A 20,663-nucleotide genomic window follows, 5' to 3' on the forward strand; every position below is an offset into this window, starting at 1 on the left:
CCTACTCTCACCTATGGTCATGAGCTTTGGGTCATGACCAAAAGGACAAGATCTAAGCATCCAAATGAGTTTCCTTCGCAGGGTGGAAGGACGCACCCTTATGGATAGGGTGAGGAGCTGTGTCACCCGGGAGGAGCTTGAAGTAGAGTCGCTGCCCCACATCGAGAAGTCAGCTGAGGTGGCTCAGGCATCTGTTTCGTACTACCTAGGAAGGTGTTCCAGGCATGTCCCACTAGGAGGAGGCCTCGGGGAAGATCCAGGACACGCTGGAAAGACTATGTCTCTCGACTGGCTGATCCTCTAGATCCTCTCGGAGGAGCTGGAGAAAGTGTTTGGGGAGAAGGAAGTCTGGGATTCTCTTCTGAGACTGCTGGCCCCGCAACCCAGCCCAGTGTGTGTGTGTGTGCGTGCGTGCGTGTGTGTGTGTGTGTGTGTGTGTGTGTGTGTGTGTGTGTGTGTCTGTGAGAGCTGCACCTCATTAATATTCATGACCGATCCAAATATGGTCAATTATTGACCTTTTGTTTTATAAACAAATTCCTTAATTCCTACAAAAAAATAAAATAAAATAAAATAAAATAAAATAAAATAAAATAAATAAATAAATAAATATATATATATATATATATATATATATATATATATATATATATATATATATATATATATAAAATCAATTAAATATTTAAAGTTCAATATTTATAATAAAAATAAAATATTTTAAACTAAAAATGTTATGCACATAAAAACAATTATGCACATTTAACATAATGAGGAAAAGCATTGCATATCAGTCACAATCACCAGCAATCTAAACACCATAGATCGCTGGAAAACACTCCCAATCGCTAACTTACTACAAATCCGCCATTTCATAGACTGCAACTACATACATGCACTGCGCTCACACACACATGTTCCTGATCCTGACTGATTGCATACACACCACCGGAGGATTGTCAAGTACTGATTACACACACTATTTAAGCAGCACAGACACTCACTCTAGTCACTGAGTCTTGTTATCTGTTAAGTGACATTACAACGCGTTTCCTTTGTCTTGCTTTGCTATGTTTTGATCCTCGCCTCGCCGCCCGCCGCATGCCCACCGATGGCTTTATACCGACTCCATTAACATGAGCACTGATAGAGAAGTCATTACACCGAGGATGAGCTGAAGAAAAACATCTCAGGGCAGAAAGCAGAAGCTCGAGAGTTAAAACAATGTACAATGCACACGACTGTACTGCGTTCTTTAGTTTTGATCCATTGTGCTTTCAAAGGCATATTTCAAAGGTTTGTTTGTTTGTATTATTAGCATATTAACTGCGTATTAGCACTTATAAAGTGTGATTTTATTTTAATACTGAATCCTACAACCGCAAATCAGAAAAAGTTGGCACAGTAGGGAAAACGCAGATAAAAAAAGATCACACAGGCTCATTCTGAAAACATAGCCGTATATACATTTCTGGAGATCGCAAATTCTGTAGCCAGAAGTACATAACTAACGATTTACGATTATTTCACGCGGCCGCCATTTTAAAGAACCAAAGCGAGGCTGCGGTGGGAAGAAACCCGGAAGTATAGGACCAGCACTGTAAACATTGCAGTAACATGCCGTGTACTATAAACCTCCAGCTGTTGCCGAGATTTCAAAATGCAGAAATGGTGTAAACATCACTTCAATATCATTCAGTAAGTTTATTTTAAACAATAAAAAGCAATTTAGCATCAAACAAGATCACAATCTCAGTGATGTGCTTAAGAGTCCTCCTGGGCTTCAGTTCATGGCACTAGTTAAACACCATGAGGACGCTTTCCTGCTTCAGTCTATGTAACCCGGTGAGTGATAAACACTGCAGCACACCCTCGTGTTGTCTGTAACAGTTAATAGTTTTGTCCCATTACTTAAGTTTTAAACCCGGCTATTTCCCGCTAATATGGAAGCGCTGCTGAGCGCGGATGACTCGACTGATCTTCACGGCTTCGCGATTCAGTCTCCGTGTATCTGTGTTTGGTTTGAACTCAGTTTACCACTCTTCACCCAGTGCAAACAAACGGACTAGAGTGCGAAGCAGCCGTCAAGATCAGTCGAGTCTTCAAGCAGATCGCTCGTCTGTCTGTGTTTGTGCTCAGTATGCAGCGGTGGGTGAACTGATGACCTTCTCGACCAATCACAAGCATTTCTGTTGAACACGTGACCACAATGGCAAATCAGCGCTGTTTTAAGAAAGCCATCAACATTGCCTTAAATGTTAGCGCGAAATTGCCGTTTTTTTCTTTTAATTCAGTATCGTGACGAGTCTAATATAGTGAAAGAATCAGTTTATTAACTCGAGTTTGATAAATGGCATCTAAAACGTGTGTTTGGGAAAGAAAACGTTTGCTAACTAGTGCCATTTCCTTTAACTTAGCTGAAAATGAGCTCTGATATCCCTTATTACATTCACCATTCATTCAGAACGGACCTTCGAGTCACCCGGAAGGAGGAGAAATGATCCTCGCCTCGCTATTTAAAATACTTTGAATGTTTTATATTTTGCTACAGACATACAGTGTCACCCTGCAACTGTTTTGCCGCATATGAAATGGCCCAAACTCTATTTTGACTGTCCAAAATGGGGGAAAAAATAGTTTTTACTTCCTGATAGTCAAAACATGTTCAAAAAAATTAACATGTTAAATATGCATTAAAAAACATTCAGGAAAAAAGTTTAACGTAAATTCAGGCCACGAGTGCACATAAATGGACATCATTTTTCTCTAAAAGTACATCATATCAAAAGATGATACTTAGATTTTTATTCTAATTAGGTTCCAATAAGCCCAAATAGCAAAGAGAAATAAAAAATGCATGTAGAAAAACACCTTGGGCCTTAAGAGGTTAACCACTACAGAGCTAAAATGTGCTGTCCACATATGTGGACACTCAAGTTCTAGGAGGTTAATCTATTTGTCCCTGTCTGCCCCTTGTCTTCTGACCACTCGCCTGCTTCTTTGACAACATTTCTGAATTGCCTATGTAACCCCGCTGGTCCTACACCGCCCGACCCGCTCCGAGCTGGGATCAAACTAGCGATCTTCCGCATGGGAGTCGGTTGCTCTAACAAGGAGGCTAAAGACCCTGGCCTATAGCGTCTGTCGCTAGAGCACCTTTAGAGGTCAGAGGAGTGAGGTTTATTTGCACAGCACTTACTAGCTAGCCTCCATTACACCTGTGTACGTCTCTGTACACGCCACTGTGTTGACCACTTCTTACCTGACCACGCTAATAAACCAACAAAGGGTGGATCCGCACCCCTGTTGTTAGTGTCACACCCCCTGTTACAGAATCTCTACATGTCAAACTCACAACTAAATTAGCTTCCAACAGCACGATACAGCTTTCAGTATCCTTTGTGAAACAGACACGAACAGTATTTCAGATGATGCACCGTCACTTTAAGAAATCAGTTCACATGATTGCGGTCAATCAATGGAAAACCAAATTAGGTTTGCGAAGATCTCATTTTGTTAGGGTTGACAGTAAAACCGTTTCCAGCGTGAGCATTAGCCAGTTCATTTTACACACGGAGATCGACTTCACCGTCACGAGGAAACCATCAGAATAAGCACAGGTTATATTACAGTTTTTCTCAGTGGCTTTGGTGCATTTCTCACAACACTCTTTACTTTTGCACAACAGTTAATGCATTTCTCAAAACAATTACTCATTTGTGCACATCCTAGTAGCAGTTTCTCATTCCTTCCAACTAATTGCAAATGCTTTCGGACATGCATCAGTTATTTTCATACAACTCTCTGCTATTTATAACATTATCATTTGCTTCTGTCATGTCAGTCAAAATGAACTAAACTTGTGAATGCTGAATAGTCATTCCATAGAAAAATAACCGTCCTCATTTCATTACTGGAGTCATTACAAACAAAAATGTTGAACTAGTTGTCAAAATCTGTGATGCAAATTTTACAAAAAAAAAAAAAAATCTTCATTTTTCTGAAAATGTCTTCTAAATTGAACAATTTGATGAATGATTTACAGACCTGTGTTGTAGGCTCAGTTCCAATATGTTCTGCAATATTGTTTACAGTTGTGCCCAGCTTTACCCAAAGGAAGCTTATGCTTGTTGTAAATAAGGGTGTGTTTATTATTTTGCACAATGCTGTGAATAAATGAGTATTGCAACGAGCATAACATACATATTCAGTGTCTTGTACTCAGATACCTCACTAAATGCAGTGATGTCTAACTTTACTGTAGTTTTCAAATGGCTGTGCAAATAGTATACAGTGCTGTCTTGAGCATTTTCAGGAAGTGTCACCAACATCTGACTTTTTAGCATTGAAAAAATGTCCAGAGCGAACATGTCATAATGAAAACATGACAAAGCCATTTGACTATCCTGTTCATAAACAATGGTGTCAGGACTTTTCATTTTGATGATACTGACACTTTGATTGACATCAATACTTGCTTTTGAGGAATGAACTGTCAGGGTTGGTGAGGGGAAATGGGTAAAAAGGAGCGAGGACTCAAGTGCAGGAAAATGGGGATTTTATTAAATAATAAAAATAAAACAAAATGCAAAATAAACTACCCCGAGGGGGAAAACATTAACAAAACAAATACATTTACATACAAACAGGACTGGGCAGACTGGCAAGGATGAGGACTGGAAACACGACAGGACAAGACTTCAAACAACGACATGTGATGACGAACTGGCACAGGACAGCAAAAGTGAGGGGTATATAAACTGTAGGAAATTAACACACAAACAGGTGAACACAATTAACTAATAATGGGTTAACAAGGAGGGTGGGACAAGACAATAGAGCGCATGACACAGAGAGACAACACAAGCCATGCGCTCACTTAACAGGACAAGAACATGCAGCCAATGAGAGACCTCATTAATCGCATGTTCATGACAACAAACACAACACTGAAGCACACGACAAAAGCACGTGACCACAATGTAAACACCAAGCCACGTGCTTTGACAAGAGACGCAAGACACGAGCACACGATAGATAAACACCTTACCGTGCGCTCACACATAAGCAACGCGCATGCTTCATCTCAGCGCCAACCAAAACTGAAACCAACTAGACGGAGGCGCCTAGAATAAAGCAGTGCGCTGCTGACAGAACAAACAAACACTAGTACAAGAGCGCGCGCGTCTGAGGGACGCAGAGCGTGCGCGGCCACATCAAGTGGCAGCGCGCACACTCTGCGTACACCCACGATGGCGCGCGCGCGCGCGCGCACACACAGAGACAGAAACAGGACCAGACATGGAGTAGTGTCAGAGCTCTGCCACCAAAACAAGAATTTACAAGACCAAAGTGGCAGAACCCTGACATAAACTATCCATTTTGAGCATGTGACGCACTTTTGCAGGTTATCAGCTAGGTTTTGCAGTTTGTACTAACTGTTTTGAGGAATGCATTAACTGTTGCGCAGAAATGCACTGGTGTTGTGAGAAACGCACCAAAGCGACTGAGAAAAACTGTAAAACATCACTTCCAGAATTAAAATTTTACCATAATTTACTGACAAAAATTAATGTTCATTTTGTTCTTTTTTCAGTCCAAAATACTTTTTTTTCTTTAAATAAAAAAGCAGAGTTATTTTTTCATCTTGTAAACTTTCATCCATTCGGCTTAGTCCCTTATTTATCCAGGGTTGCCACAGCGGAATGATTCTCCAACTTATCCAGCATGTGTTTTACGCAGCAGATGCACTTTCAGCCACAACCCAGTACTGGGAAACACCCATACACTCTCACATGCACAGACACGCTCATACACCACGGCCAATTAAGTTAATCAATTCCCCTATAGCGCAAGTGTTTGGACTGTGGGGGAAACCGGAGCACCCGGAGGAAACCCATGCCAACACGGGGGGAGAACATACAAACTCCACATAGAAACACCTACTGGCCCAGCTGGTACTCGAACCAGAGACCGTCTTGGCCACTGAGCCAACTTTTTTTGCTTGATCGAGTTCCTCCTTAGATATTCTTTAAATGTGCACACGCTGATGTTTTTCATTCTAGACATTTCGAGTCCCCACAACACAAGGAATACAAGGCACGCATGCACACACTGGGCTCTTATCTCAGAGAGAAAGCAGCGCTGGTGTCCTTCTGGGACATCAGTCTTAAGCAGATCGCATTAAACTCTTGTATCTGCCTGAGGATCAATTAGCATGGCAGAGAACAGCACTCGCCGGTGCATTAGGACTCCCGACAGCCCAAACCAACACAGCGACACGCGTAATGAGGGAGAACAGACGCCCGCCGCATGCCCACCGATGGCTTTATACCGACTCCATTAACATGAGCACTGATAGAGAAGTCATCACACCGAGGATGAGCTGAAGAAAAACATCTCAGGGCAGAAAGCAGAAGCTCGAGAGTTAAAACAATGTACAATACACACGACTGTACTGCGTTCTTTAGTTTTGATCCATTTTGCTTTCAAAGGCATATTTCAAAGGTTTGTTTGTTTGCATTATTAGCATATTAACTGAGTATTAGCACTTATAAACTGTGATTTTATTTAAATACTGAATCCTACAACCTCAAATCAGAAAAAGTTGGCACAGTAGGGAAAACGCAGATAAAAAAAGATCACACAGGCTCATTCTGAAAACATAGCCGTATATACATTTCTGGAGATCGCAAATTATGTAGCCAGAAGTACATAACTAACGCTATGGGGTGGTATAATGCTGTTCCTTTTCGTGCTTACCAGCTGACTGGTTACCTCCATGTGGACGTCTTTTCCACTGTTACTATTATGCCCCATGGCTCGCCATGTACATCGTAGGATTTGAGACAGAGTTGACCGCGATGATAAGGTTCAAGTCTGGTATAGAACGGTTCCAGAGAGCAGGTAAGACAAAAACAGAGGCCAAAAAAATTGAACAAACAAGTAAATAACATGATGAAAATGTTGTAAGATCTGAAAACGCGGTAAAAATCAGGCTGTCGCGAGGGCTTTTCTTTTTCCGGATTGCTTTTGAAAACACTGTCGGTTCGGTTTAGGTCAGTAGGTCGGTTGGTCAGTCAGTCAGTCGACAGCGCCCTCTGGTGAATTTACGTGAGAACAACAGGTGCGAACGACACTTGCGAGTTTTGCGAAATGTAAGATCTCAAAAAGTGTACACAATGCCCTCTGGTGGATTCACGAAAACAAAAACTGCAAAAAAAAAAAAATAAAAAGAAAAAAAAAAAAACATACCTCCTAGGACGTATTTGGCGCTCTCTAGAAATGTATATAGGGGTCTGTTTATTTGTAGTATAAGCATGGGTTTAAAAACAGAAAGTGATTTCCAAATTTACTTATGACAATATGAATACAAAATATGTCATGTTTTGTCTGGCAACTTCATTTCATTTGTAAATATTCATCCTTTCCTGTTGTTCAGACCTGCAGCACATTCCAAAAAAAAAAGTTGAGACGGGAGCAGTTTAGGGCTAGTAAAATCGTGAACGGGATAGTTAATGGGATGTAATGTTTAAAGACAATGCTCCTCAAAAAAAGAGAGGAAGACATTTGGATATTTTACCTTCAGCAGTGCAGAACATTTATTGAAGGGTTCTGGAGGAATTTCAGTTTGTTAAGGACAAGTGTGCAAGCCTAAGATGAACAAACGTGACCTCCGATCCCTGAGGCGGCACTGCATCAAGAACCCTAATTCATCTATGAGCCAGATCACCACATGGGCTCAGGACTACTGTGGCAAACCTTTGTCAAGTACCTTAATACGTAGTTACATCCACAAACGCCAGTGAAAACTGTACCGTGCCAAAAGGAACCCCTATGTTAACAGTGTCCAGAGGCACTATTGACTTTTCTGGGCTCGGAGGCATCTGATATGGACCATCCCACAGTGGAAACGTGTACTGTGGTCAGATGAATCAGTATTTCAGGAAGTTTTGAGGGAGAAATGGACGCCATTTTCCCCCAACAAGTCCAAACGCCAGGGTCTATCATGGCATGGGGTTGTGTCAGTGCCCTTGGCAAAGGTAACTTGCACTTCTGTGCTGCACCATTAATGCTGAAGAGCACACAGAGATTTCGGAGCACACTATGCTGCATTTTTATCCAGAGACAACTATGCATATTTCAACAAGACAATGCAAAACCACATTCTGCACACATTACAGACTCCTACTGCGGAGGATACTGGTACTTGACTGGCCTGCCTGCAGTCCTGACCAGTCTCCAACAGAGAATGTGTGGCACATTTTGAAGTGCATATTGCAACAACAAAGACCCTGTACTGTTGTCCACTTTAAGACTTGTTTGCAGGAAGAATGGGACAAAATGGGTGTCTTCAGTCCCTAAATGTCTCTTAAGTGTTGTGGAAAGGAATGACAACACTACACAGTGGTAAATGCTGTACTGCTACAACTTTTTTGAAATGTGTTGCAAGAACCAAAATTGGTATAATTGGTGTTTAAATAATGTTTGTTTTATCGTCTGCAATGAAATACAAGTCAAAGTACATTTAGAAATCACTTCTTTTTTTATTTGTGTTTTCCATACTGTGCCAACTTTTTGTAATTACTGAGTACTAAGGGTGTAACGATTTATCGTTGTACGATTTATTGCGATGCAAAAATGTCTCAATATGCATCGTGGCGTTATGACGATTTGATTACGATATGACGTCCGTTTTCTCTTATTAGTTGAGCTGTTTGCACGTGAGCTACGTTCCACCTGCTGTCGCACGTGAGTTCAGACTGCAGCAGCAGTAATGTTAGTAGACCAAGATGAGTGGAGTTGAAACAGAGGATGGCCCATCCTTCAAAATCAGACGTCTGGCAACATTTCGGTTGTACAGTCATTGCTTTAGACTCGTCCGCTTTTTGACACGCATACTGGGTCAAACATCCTAAGTTTTAAAGTCTTCACAGTGATTTACAAACTTTGCACAGCGACAGGGATACCTCCTAATGGTATTAAAAGAGTCACATACTGTATTTATAAGGAACAATTCACCCTAAAATATCATTCTGTCTTCAAATAATGTTCCCGCCGCAAAATCACACATGACGTGAGCTGACAGTGAGCTGTTCCTACAGAGGGCGGACTTTGATAGACGCGCGCGTATGGCAAGCCGTTTTAGCATTTAAACCTTTGTTGTGACTATCCATAAATATATTTTGAGATATCTCTAATTATATTTTGACTAGTCATAATTATAATTCGACTAGTCAGAATGACAATAAGAGATATCTGCAATTACTATTGTACTAGTACGAAATCCGATTGGAGATATCTGCAAAAATATTATGACTAGTCATATTCCTCCACTGACTTCCATTGAAAAATATTTGCAGATATCTCTAAATGAGTTTTGACTAGTCACAATTGTAATTAGAGATATTTCTAAATGAATTTAATTAAATATGAATTAAATACCTGGAAATGTGGCTAATAAGTTCAATAATGGCTAGTAATGTTCAATAATATTTTAAGAAGTTTTTAAATTGTTTTATTTTCCAGGGACAGGCCTGTTTAATTTATTTTCTTAAAGAAGGTTCAGTTTAACAAGTTGAAACAAAAGAAATACATAAAAAATAGTTTACTTGGTAAAATTTGCATTTCAGTTTAATTTTCAATTTTTCTTCCAAATATCGTGATACATATCGAATCGTGAACATTATATCGTGATACACATCGTATCGTGAGCTGAGTGTATCGTTACACCCCTACTGAGTACTAATAAACAGCCAATATCTAAATTATAGGTAATAAGCCACAAGTTAACAATGGGAACTGTTTGTTAACTTTGTTAAAAACAATTGCATTGATTATAAAATGTAGGATCAAAAATGTAAATATGAACAAAACAAAAACTATTATGCATATGCTACAGCTTTATAATAGTGAAACATATGCACTACTGCAAGCTAAAAAAAACAAATAAAAATATTTAGAAATAAAATATTTTATGTATTTGAAAGACAAAACGAAAAATAGCTGCAGTTCTGCGATGCGGTGCGTGATAACTCCAGAGTGCATTTGCTGAAAACGAGCAATTAGTGAAGGAAAAGCAGGAGCTGTATTGGACAGAGATGTTCTGGTTTGAGCTCTCTGTAATTACTGGTGTTGTGTCGACACTCCAGACGCTCTCAGAGGAAATTCAGCTAATTGCTGCTGGAAAGAGAAATGAGTTTGAGGCCAAAGCAGTGATCTTCTTTACTCCTCATCTAAACTGAGCTTTGAGGAGCAGCAGACGTGTGTTTGGGTGAAGCAGTCGTGTGTAATTGAACGTTTACAGTTGAAGTCAAAACGCCCTCCTGTGAAGATCTGTTTCTTATATTTCCCAAATTATGTTTAACAGAGCAAGGAATTTTTCACAGTATTTCCGATAATATTTTGGATGGATATTATAATATAATATTATATAATATTTTATACTTTTTAAGACCCCGCGGACACCTTGTTTCAGCACTCTGGGTTGCTCCTTTTAACATGGTAAATATTCCATCTGTCATCGCAAGTAGTTTGGACACAGTGTAGGCTTGTCTGGCAACCTGCGCTTGCGCGGAGTTAACGGAGGGTGAAAAAAGGGGGGAAAAAAATCGGTCCCACTTTATATTAAGTGGCCTTAACTAATATGTACTTACATAGGAGTTAATAGTTTGTTACAATGTACTTATTGTGTAAATACATGTATTTACTATGTACTTATGCTTGATTAAATACCTGTATGTAATTAAATCTGTAATTAACTTTTGTAATTACATTTGTAAATACACTGTTGACCACCCCTTACACCTTAACCTACCCTTAAACCTACCCATACCACCAAACCTGTCCATAACCCAACCTCTATCCCAACTCAAAAGCACCACAAGTGTTCTCAAATACATTATAAACACAGTAAGTACATTGTATTTATTTTTTTGATGTAAGTACATAGTAGTTAGGGACACTTAATATAAAGTGGGACCAAAAACTCTGCTGTGTTTTGAATTTGTACTGCAATACCTAGTTCAACCACCAGGTGTCAACCTTTTAGACTGCACCATTAAAGGGATCGTTTCAATATAGGCTCATTCTGAAAATGCATCCCTAAAAACATTTCTGGAGGTCACAAATTACATAGCCAGAAGTACGTATGGCTGCATTTCATCTTTAAAACGAACACTACGGGATGGTATAATGTCATTCCTTTACGCGTGCTTACCAGCTGACTGCTTACCTCCGTATGGAGGGCTCTTCTGCTATTACCAGGCTCACAATGTATGTCGGCAGATTTGTGATGTGGAGCAGAGTTGATTGCGATGACAGCGAGTTCCAGTAGGACAAAAACAAAACCCCAAAAAAATTCTAATAACAAGTAAATAACAGGGTGAGAATGTGGTAAAGGGCTCTATTTTAACAATCTAGGCGCAAAGTGTAAAGCGCATGGTGTAAAAGCATTAAGGTTGTGTCTGGATCCACTTTTGCTATTAAAGGATGGAAAAATAAGGTCTGCGCTCGGCGCATGGTCTAACACGGCTTATTCTCCTAATGAGTTCTGGGTGTGTTTTGAACAAAACCTGCATTTAGCCAATCAGAGTCTCATCTCCCATTCCCTTTAAGAGTCAGTTGCGTCACGCCATGGTGCATTTGCAATTTACATGGCAACTTTGTAAGTGTAAAAAGTGAACGCTTCACTAGCAAGAAAACAGTTAAACAAAGCATCTGCAGCGCGAGGATAAAGAACAAGCCTCCTCCATTCAGCCTCTTCACTTTCTCTTTACTTTACTTTCACTCATTACTTTATTCCTTTACTTTGGTGGAGTGAGGAAACGGTGGAAACTCCCTCCACTGAACACATCCATTAGCCCACATATTTACATTCCTTTAAGCGCAAAGATTTGCTTCAAAACTATTTTTAAATTCAGTTCTAATCTCCAGCAAAGGAATAAATGAACAATAGGCCCACACGGAATCTGTGCGCGCAGAAATCTGCAAGTTTTTAGCTCATCATTGAGTCTGTTTATTTACTTGTGTAAATGTGTGTACATTTATATTCATTTAATTTTTAAAATTAATTTCTGTAATAATATCGACTAATATAAAATTGCCTGTTTAAGCTATTTAAAATACAGTTTGTAAAGTAATATTTTCTGTCTTTTAGTAAAGATATTATATGAGAGCATATTGTAAACATTAAATAGAAGTTAAAAAGTTATTATTTTTAATTTCATGTATTAAGTTTTTAGTTATAACACTCCCAAAATAATTCCACAGAAATCCGCAGATTTTTTTTATTTTTATTTTTTTACAAAATTCTAAGCAGAAATAGCAAAAAATGTCTGCAGATTCTGTCTGGCCCTAGTTATATCCAAACACTTGTCCTGCTCTTATGCTCTTATGGTGATGCAGACGTCTCCAAAAACCCACAGCTGGAAAATCTAAACTTGTGTTTATTAAAACAAATATAAATCTGCAGATAATCAATAATACTGCTAATAATAATCACATTATACAGATGCAGATCGTCATGAATAAACTGAAAAAGCCCCCCGAGGTGGAGAAGGCATGGAGGCAGTGCTGTTTATATTGATGTAGAAAATCATCATTTCTGGATCATTTTAATCCTTTAATTGTTTTCATCTGTAAAGATATTTGTGTATTGCTGAACATCCTGTGTGTATTCAGCAGTGTGTAAGAGCTTGGACTTGCATAGGCTCATAACGAACACAGTAACTAAAAAACAGCACGTGCTCTGCGCTGGACTTTGTGTTTAACAAAAGAAAAAAAAGTCAAACAAATTTGGAACAAGTGAAGGGAGAGCAAATGATGACAGAATTTGAACTTGGTGTACTGTCCCTTTAAGGTGACCCGCAGCCCAGGGACACTGGAAATTGAATCAGACTTCCTTCCTGTGAGTCCAGCAGCATTTGGTCTTTCTGAGAACTCGGCCTTACCGACACACTGATGCACTGCGGCATTATGGGAAACAGCACTTACACTGCGGTGAGATCCTTACTCATCAACATCCGCCTTCTCATCTATACGTCTGTCCATCCATCCATCCGTTTATTCACTCATACAATTATCAAGAATCAATCATCTATCCATTTGAATCAATCCATCTATTCAGCAGCCTCCTCAGTTATCAGTTTATCTCTCCATCAGTTATCTAATTCTATCTAATTCTATCTATCTATCTATCTATCTATCTATCTATCTATCTATCTATCTATCTATCTATCTATCTATCTATCTATCTATCTATCTATCTATCTATCTATCTATCTATCTATCTATATATATTCATCACACTTCATTTATCAAATTATCTATCCATTAATTTTTCCATTTCAATCTATCAATCTATCCACTGATCTTCATTTATCAATGTATCTATCCATCAATCCACCTACTCATACTCCATCCATCCATTTACCGATCAGATTGTCTATTATCTATCAGTTTATCCATCCATTCATCCATCCATCCATCCCTCTATCCATCTATCCCTCCATCCATCAATTTACTGGTCAGTTTGTCCATCATCCATCCATCTATTCATCCATCCACCCATCTGTCTACCTATTAGTTTATCCATCCATCCATCCCTCTATCCATCCATCCCTCCATCCATCCATTTACTGGTCAGTTTGTCCATCATCCATCCATCTATTCATCCATCCACCCACCTGTTTACCTATCAGTTTATCCATCCATCCACCCCTCTATCCATCCATCTCTCCATCCATCCATTTACTTGTCAGTTTGTCCATCATCCATTCATCTATTCATCTATTCATCCATCCACCCATCTGTTTACCTATCAGTTTATCCATCCATCCATCCATCCATCCATCCATCCATTTACTGGTCAGTTTGTCCATCATCCATCCATCTATACTTCCATCCATCCATCTGTTTACCTATCAGTTTATCCATCCATCCATCCATCCATCCATCCATAGGTTTACCCATCTATCCATTTACCGATCAGTTTATCCATCCATTCATTTATTTACTGATCAGTTTGTCAATCATCCATCTATCCATCCATCCACACATCAGTTTATCCATCCATCCATCCATCCACACATCAGTTTATCCATACATCCATCCATCCACTCATTAGTTTATACATCCATCCATTCATCCGTTTACCCATCGTTTTATGCATCCATCCATCCATTTACCTCTGTTTATCCATCCATTTACTGATCAGTTTGTTCATCATCTATCCATCTATCCAGCCATCCATCCATCCATTTACCCATCAGTTTATTAAATCATTTACCTATCAGTTAATCCATCCATCCATCCATCAATCCATCCAACCATTCATCCATCCATTTATCCATCAGTTTATTAAATTGTTTACCTATCAGTTTATCCATCCATTCATCCATTTACTGATCAGTTTGTCCATCATCTATCCATCCATCCATTTACCCATCAGTTTATGAAATGGTTTACCTATCAGTTTATCCATCCATCCATCCATCCATTCATCCATCCATTCATCCATCTATTCGTCCATTTACTCATCAGTTCATTAAATCATTTACCTATCAGTTTATCCATACATCCATCCATCCATCAATCCATCCCTTCGTCTATTTACCCATCATTTACCAATCCATCAATCTATCCACTGATCTTCATTTATCAATGTATCTATCTATCAATCCACCGACTCATACTCCATCAGTTTATCCACCCATCCAACCATTTACTGATTAGTTTATCCATCATCCAATCATCCATTTACCCACCAGTTTATCCACCCATTTACCCATCAATTTATTAAATCATTAACCTATCAGTTTATCTACCCATCCATTCCTCCATTTACCCATCAGTTTATCCATCCATCCATCCATCCATCCATCCCTCTGTTTACCCATCAGTTTATCCACCCATCCATCCATTTACTGATCAGTTTATCATCCGTTTTCCCACCATTTTATTCACACATCTGTTTACCCATTAGTTTATCCATCCATCCATCCATCCATTTACTAATCAGTCTATTTATCATCCGTTTACCCATAAGTTTATCCATCCGTTTACCTTTTAGTTCATCCATCCAATTCTCCATCTTCGCTCTCAGCTTTATTCAATAGTGAAATAAACTTACGTAGTCATGAAATGCCTTGGCTTCACTGGAATGCTCGCAGTTTTCTCTCCGCTCAGGAGCCGCACAATACAAATCCCAGAATACACTGCAAAACACACAGAGATAAACGAATGAATGAATGAATGAAGCAGCGGTTAACAGCACATGAGGAACATTTAACGACAGAGTCTTACCACCACCATGAATGTAGAAATCCAGGAGGTTCTCCTAACGTTATGTTCTTCTCCCATCTTATCTGGACACAGAGAAGAGAAAACCACAGACATAAATCTTTGACTTATTTATCAGGGGTTGCCACAGCGGAATGAACCACCAATTATTCCAGCATATGTTTTACACAGCAGATGCCCTTCCAGCCGCAACCCGGAACTCATTCACGCACACTCTCATACACTACAGCCAATAAGATTTTCCAATTTACCTTAAGTGCATGTGTTTGGAAACCCACGCCAACACCGGGAGCACATGCAGATTCCACACAGAAATGCCAACTGACCCAGCTGGGACAAGAACCAGCAACCTTCTTACTGTGAGGCAACTGTGCTAACCACTGAGCCACCGTGTCGCCCTTGTAGTGATATTATTAGAATTTAAAATAGCTATTTGTATGGGAATATGTTTACAATTTAATGCAGAAATCATTTAAAGCAGTCTTTATTTCCATTTGAGCAACCACAAATCTTTTAAAAATGTTTGTAAAAAAAACAAAACTGTTATTACTTTATTACTACTATATTATTATTAATATATTAATGTTTTTGTTAAAACTGTGATTTTTATTAAATGGCTCATTATATAAAAATTCTAATATTTAAATTTTTCATCATAATAAATGTCACTTTCAATAAATTTAGTATATTTATCAGTCTATTTAGACATTTCACATTATTTGTTTTCCATTCAAAGGGATAGTTGACCCAAAAATGAACACTCTGTCATACTTTTCTTTCCCTTTATGAGCTTCTTTCTTCTTTTAAAGTCAAAGAAGGTACTTTGAATATGTTGAAAACCTGTAACCATTGTAGTTCCATTGTAATTGTTCAACTCAGGCTCATTCTGAAAACGTAGCCCTATTTAAATTTCTGGAGAGTGCTAAATGCGTCCCAGGAGCTGCGTTTTTTTTTTCAGTTTTAGTTTTTGCGAATGCACCAGAGGCCGCTGTGTACGCTTTTTCCAGTGCTCAAATTTCTCTCATGTAAATCCACCAGAGGCCGCGGTTGACTGACTGACTGACCGACTGATTTCCCCATCAATACACTTCCCTAAACCAAACCAACAGTGTTTTCAAAAGCACCGACTGACCCGATCGCCCCCTTCCCTAAACCAAACCAACAGTGTTTTCAAAAGCACCGACTGACCCGATCACCCCCTTCCCTAAACCAAACCAACAGTGTTTTCAAAAGCACCAACTGACCCGATCGCCCCCTTCCCTAAACCAAACCAACAGTGTTTTCAAAAGCACCGACTGACCCGATCGCCCCCTTCCCTAAACCAAACCAACAGTGTTTTCAAAAGCACCGACTGACCCGATCGCCCCTTCCCTAAACCAAACCAACAGTGTTTTCAAAAGCACCGATTGACCCGATCGCTCCCTTCCCTAAACCCAACCGATAGTGTTTTCAAAAGCACCGATTGACCCGATCGCCCCCTTCCCTAAACCCAACCGATAGTGTTTTCAAAAGCACCGACTGACCCGATCGCCCCCTTCCCTAAACCAAACCAACAGTGTTTTCAAAAGCACCGATTGACCCGATCGCCCCTTCCCTAAACCCAACCGATAGTGTTTTCAAAAGCACCGATTGACCCGATCGCCCCCTTCCCTAAACCCAACCGATAGTGTTTTCAAAAGCACCGACTGACCCGATCGCCCCCTTCCCTCAAACTAAACCAACAGTGTTTTCAAAAGCACCGATTGACCCGATCGCCCCCTTCCCTAAACCCAACCGATAGTGTTTTCAAAAGCACCGATTGACCCGATCGCCCCCTTCCCTAAACCCAACCGATAGTGTTTTCAAAAGCACCGATTGACCCGATCGCCCCCTTCCCTAAACCCAACAGATAGTGTTTTCAAAAGCACAGATTGACCCGATCGCCCCCTTCCCCTAACCAAACCGATAGTGTTTTCAAAAGCACCGACTGACCCGATCGCCCCCTTCCCTAAACCAAACCAACAGTGTTTTCAAAAGCACCGACTGACCCGATCACCCCCTTCCCTAAACCAAACCAACAGTGTTTTCAAAAGCACCCACTGACCCGATCGCCCCCTTCCCTAAACCAAACCAACAGTGTTTTCAAAAGCACCGACTGACCCGATCACCCCCTTCCCTAAACCAAACCAACAGTGTTTTCAAAAGCACCAACTGACCCGATCGCCCCCTTCCCTAAACCAAACCAACAGTGTTTTCAAAAGCACCGACTGACCCGATCGCCCCCTTCCCTAAACCAAACCAACAGTGTTTTCAAAAGCACCGACTGACCCGATCGCCCCTTCCCTAAACCAAACCAACAGTGTTTTCAAAAGCACCGATTGACCCGATCGCTCCCTTCCCTAAACCCAACCGATAGTGTTTTCAAAAGCACCGATTGACCCGATCGCCCCCTTCCCTAAACCCAACCGATAGTGTTTTCAAAAGCACCGACTGACCCGATCGCCCCCTTCCCTAAACCAAACCAACAGTGTTTTCAAAAGCACCGATTGACCCGATCGCTCCCTTCCCTAAACCCAACCGATAGTGTTTTCAAAAGCACCGATTGACCCGATCGCCCCCTTCCCTAAACCCAACCGATAGTGTTTTCAAAAGCACCGACTGACCCGATTGCCCCCTTCCCTCAAACTAAACCAACAGTGTTTTCAAAAGCACCGATTGACCCGATCGCCCCCTTCCCTAAACCCAACCGATAGTGTTTTCAAAAGCACCGATTGACCCGATCGCCCCCTTCCCTAAACCCAACCGATAGTGTTTTCAAAAGCACCGATGGACCCGATCGCCCCCTTCCCTAAACCCAACCGATAGTGTTTTCAAAAGCACAGATTGACCCGATCGCCCCCTTCCCCTAACCAAACCGATAGTGTTTTCAAAAGCACCGACTGACCCGATCGCCCCCTTCCCTAAACCCAACCGATAGTGTTTTCAAAAGCACCGATTGACCCGATCGCCCCTTCCCTAAACCAAACTGATAGTGTTTTCAAAAGCACCGACTGACCCGATCGCCCCCTTCCCTAAACCCAACCGATAGTGTTTTCAAAAGCACCGATTGACCCGATCGCCCCCTTGCCTAAACCCAACCGATAGTGTTTTCAAAAGCACCGATTGACCCGATTGCCCCTTCCCTAAACCAAACCAACAGTGTTTTCAAAAGCACCGACTGACCCGATCGCCCCCTTCCCTAAACCAAACCAACAGTGTTTTCAAAAGCACCGATTGACCCGATCGCTCCCTTCCCTAAACCCAACCGATAGTGTTTTCAAAAGCACCGATTGACCCGATCGCCCCCTTCCCTAAACCCAACCGATAGTGTTTTCAAAAGCACCGACTGACCCGATTGCCCCCTTCCCTCAAACTAAACCAACAGTGTTTTCAAAAGCACCGATTGACCCGATCGCCCCCTTCCCTCAAACTAAACCAACAGTGTTTTCAAAAGCACCGATTGACCCGATCGCCCCCTTCCCTAAACCCAACCGATAGTGTTTTCAAAAGCACCGATTGACCCGATCGCCCCCTTCCCTAAACCCAACCGATAGTGTTTTCAAAAGCACCGATGGACCCGATCGCCCCCTTCCCTAAACCCAACCGATAGTGTTTTCAAAAGCACAGATTGACCCGATCGCCCCCTTCCCCTAACCAAACCGATAGTGTTTTCAAAAGCACCGACTGACCCGATCGCCCCCTTCCCTAAACCCAACCGATAGTGTTTTCAAAAGCACCGATTGACCCGATCGCCCCTTCCCTAAACCAAACTGATAGTGTTTTCAAAAGCACCGACTGACCCGATCGCCCCCTTCCCTAAACCCAACCGATAGTGTTTTCAAAAGCACCGATTGACCCGATCGCCCCCTTGCCTAAACCCAACCGATAGTGTTTTCAAAAGCACCGATTGACCCGATTGCCCCTTCCCTAAACCAAACCAACAGTGTTTTCAAAAGCACCGACTGACCCGATCGCCCCCTTCCCTAAACCAAACCAACAGTGTTTTCAAAAGCACCGACTGACCCGATCGCCCCCTTCCCTAAACCAAACCAACAGTGTTTTCAAAAGCACCAATTGACCCGATCGCCCCCTTCCCCTAACCAAACCGATAGTGTTTTCAAAAGCACCGACTGACCCGATCGCCCCTTCCCTAAACCAAACCAACAGTGTTATCAAAAGCAATCCAAAAAAAGAAAAGCCCTCACCTGATTTTTACCATGTTTTTAGATTTTACCACATTTGCACCCTGTTATTTACTGGTTTATTTTATTTTTTGGCTTTTGTTTTTGTCTTACCTGCTTTCTGGGTCCATTCTTTACCAGACTTAAATCCCATTGTCATGGTCAACTCCTCTCTGCGTCTAAAGTCCACTGACGTTCGCGGTGAGCCACTGGATAAAGTAGTAACACTGGATAAAGTCGTCCATACGGAGGTAATTGGTCATCTGGTAGCACTAAAAAGAATGGCATCATACCGCCCCCGTAGCGTTCATTTTAAAGATGAAATGCAGCCATAAGTACTTCTGGCTACATAATTCACAATCTCCAGAAATGTATAAAGCACTACGCTTTCAGAATTGGCCTATATTGGATTTGTTTTTCCTCCTGTGGAAGTCGATGGATCTTCTTTTCTGTTCAACAGGAATAAGTAACTGGTTTGGAAACACTTGAGAGTGACTAAATAGTGAGTAAATTTTTATTTCAGGGTGAACTATCCCTTAAAACTGCACCACAACAGCTGCCGTTTTGTTTTCTCTATTTAACACACATTTCAAAGCATCTCCCTTTAAACAGTCCAGTCTGAGACGAGTTAACCTTGCGAATCTGAATGACTACTGAAGCCTGTCGCTCTTATGATCAGCATTGCTCTGGAATTAGAGCAACAATCAGAACTGCTAAATGTGTATTATTGTGTTTCTCAGAAGGGCTCGTACTCTTAAGTGAGCATGACTCATATGCAAATAACACACAGACTAAAAATATCAAAGCGGTGCTTCAAAATGTCACGCTTTCCTTCATACAGATCAATCCCACAATGCCTCAGCCAGATTAAACAAACTCATTCAGGCATAAACGATTCAGTTTTTTCTTAAAAGCATTGCATCACTAATAAAACCCTCAAGAGCAGCTGATTAAAACAAAGCAAACATGTGCTTTTCCTAAAAAAACTCTATTCAAGTTTATTTGTGTGGCACTTTTCATAATATTTATAGGTCCAGAGCTGCTTTGCAAAAGATGTGCATTATAATTATTCATTCATTTTCCTTTGGCTTAATCCCTTATTTAGCAGGGGCCGCCTAACCGCCGACTATTCCAGCATATGTTTTACACAGCGGACACCCTTTC

The 20,663-nt window shown here is 40.8% G+C and overlaps 1 protein-coding gene across 3 annotated transcripts in view; it reads right to left on the reverse strand.

Annotated features, from left to right (window-relative positions):
- ssbp2b (single stranded DNA binding protein 2b) overlaps positions 1-20,663 on the reverse strand; it is a 110,684-nt gene that overhangs the window by 52,378 nt on the left and 37,643 nt on the right. For all 3 annotated transcript variants that reach the window (XR_012386603.1, XM_009305684.5, XM_073915268.1), the window contains exons 3-4: positions 15,304-15,365; positions 15,131-15,215 (exon numbers count right to left, since the gene is read on the reverse strand). Coding sequence is in view for 1 of the 3 variants with exons in the window: in XM_009305684.5 (XP_009303959.1) it covers positions 15,131-15,215; positions 15,304-15,365 (147 nt within the window). In the remaining 2 variants the exon portion in view is untranslated. The remainder of the gene's footprint in view (positions 1-15,130; positions 15,216-15,303; positions 15,366-20,663) is intronic.

Source organism: Danio rerio, chromosome 10 (assembly GCF_049306965.1).
Source record: "Danio rerio strain Tuebingen ecotype United States chromosome 10, GRCz12tu, whole genome shotgun sequence".
In the NCBI taxonomy this organism is placed as follows: domain Eukaryota; kingdom Metazoa; phylum Chordata; class Actinopteri; order Cypriniformes; family Danionidae; genus Danio; species Danio rerio.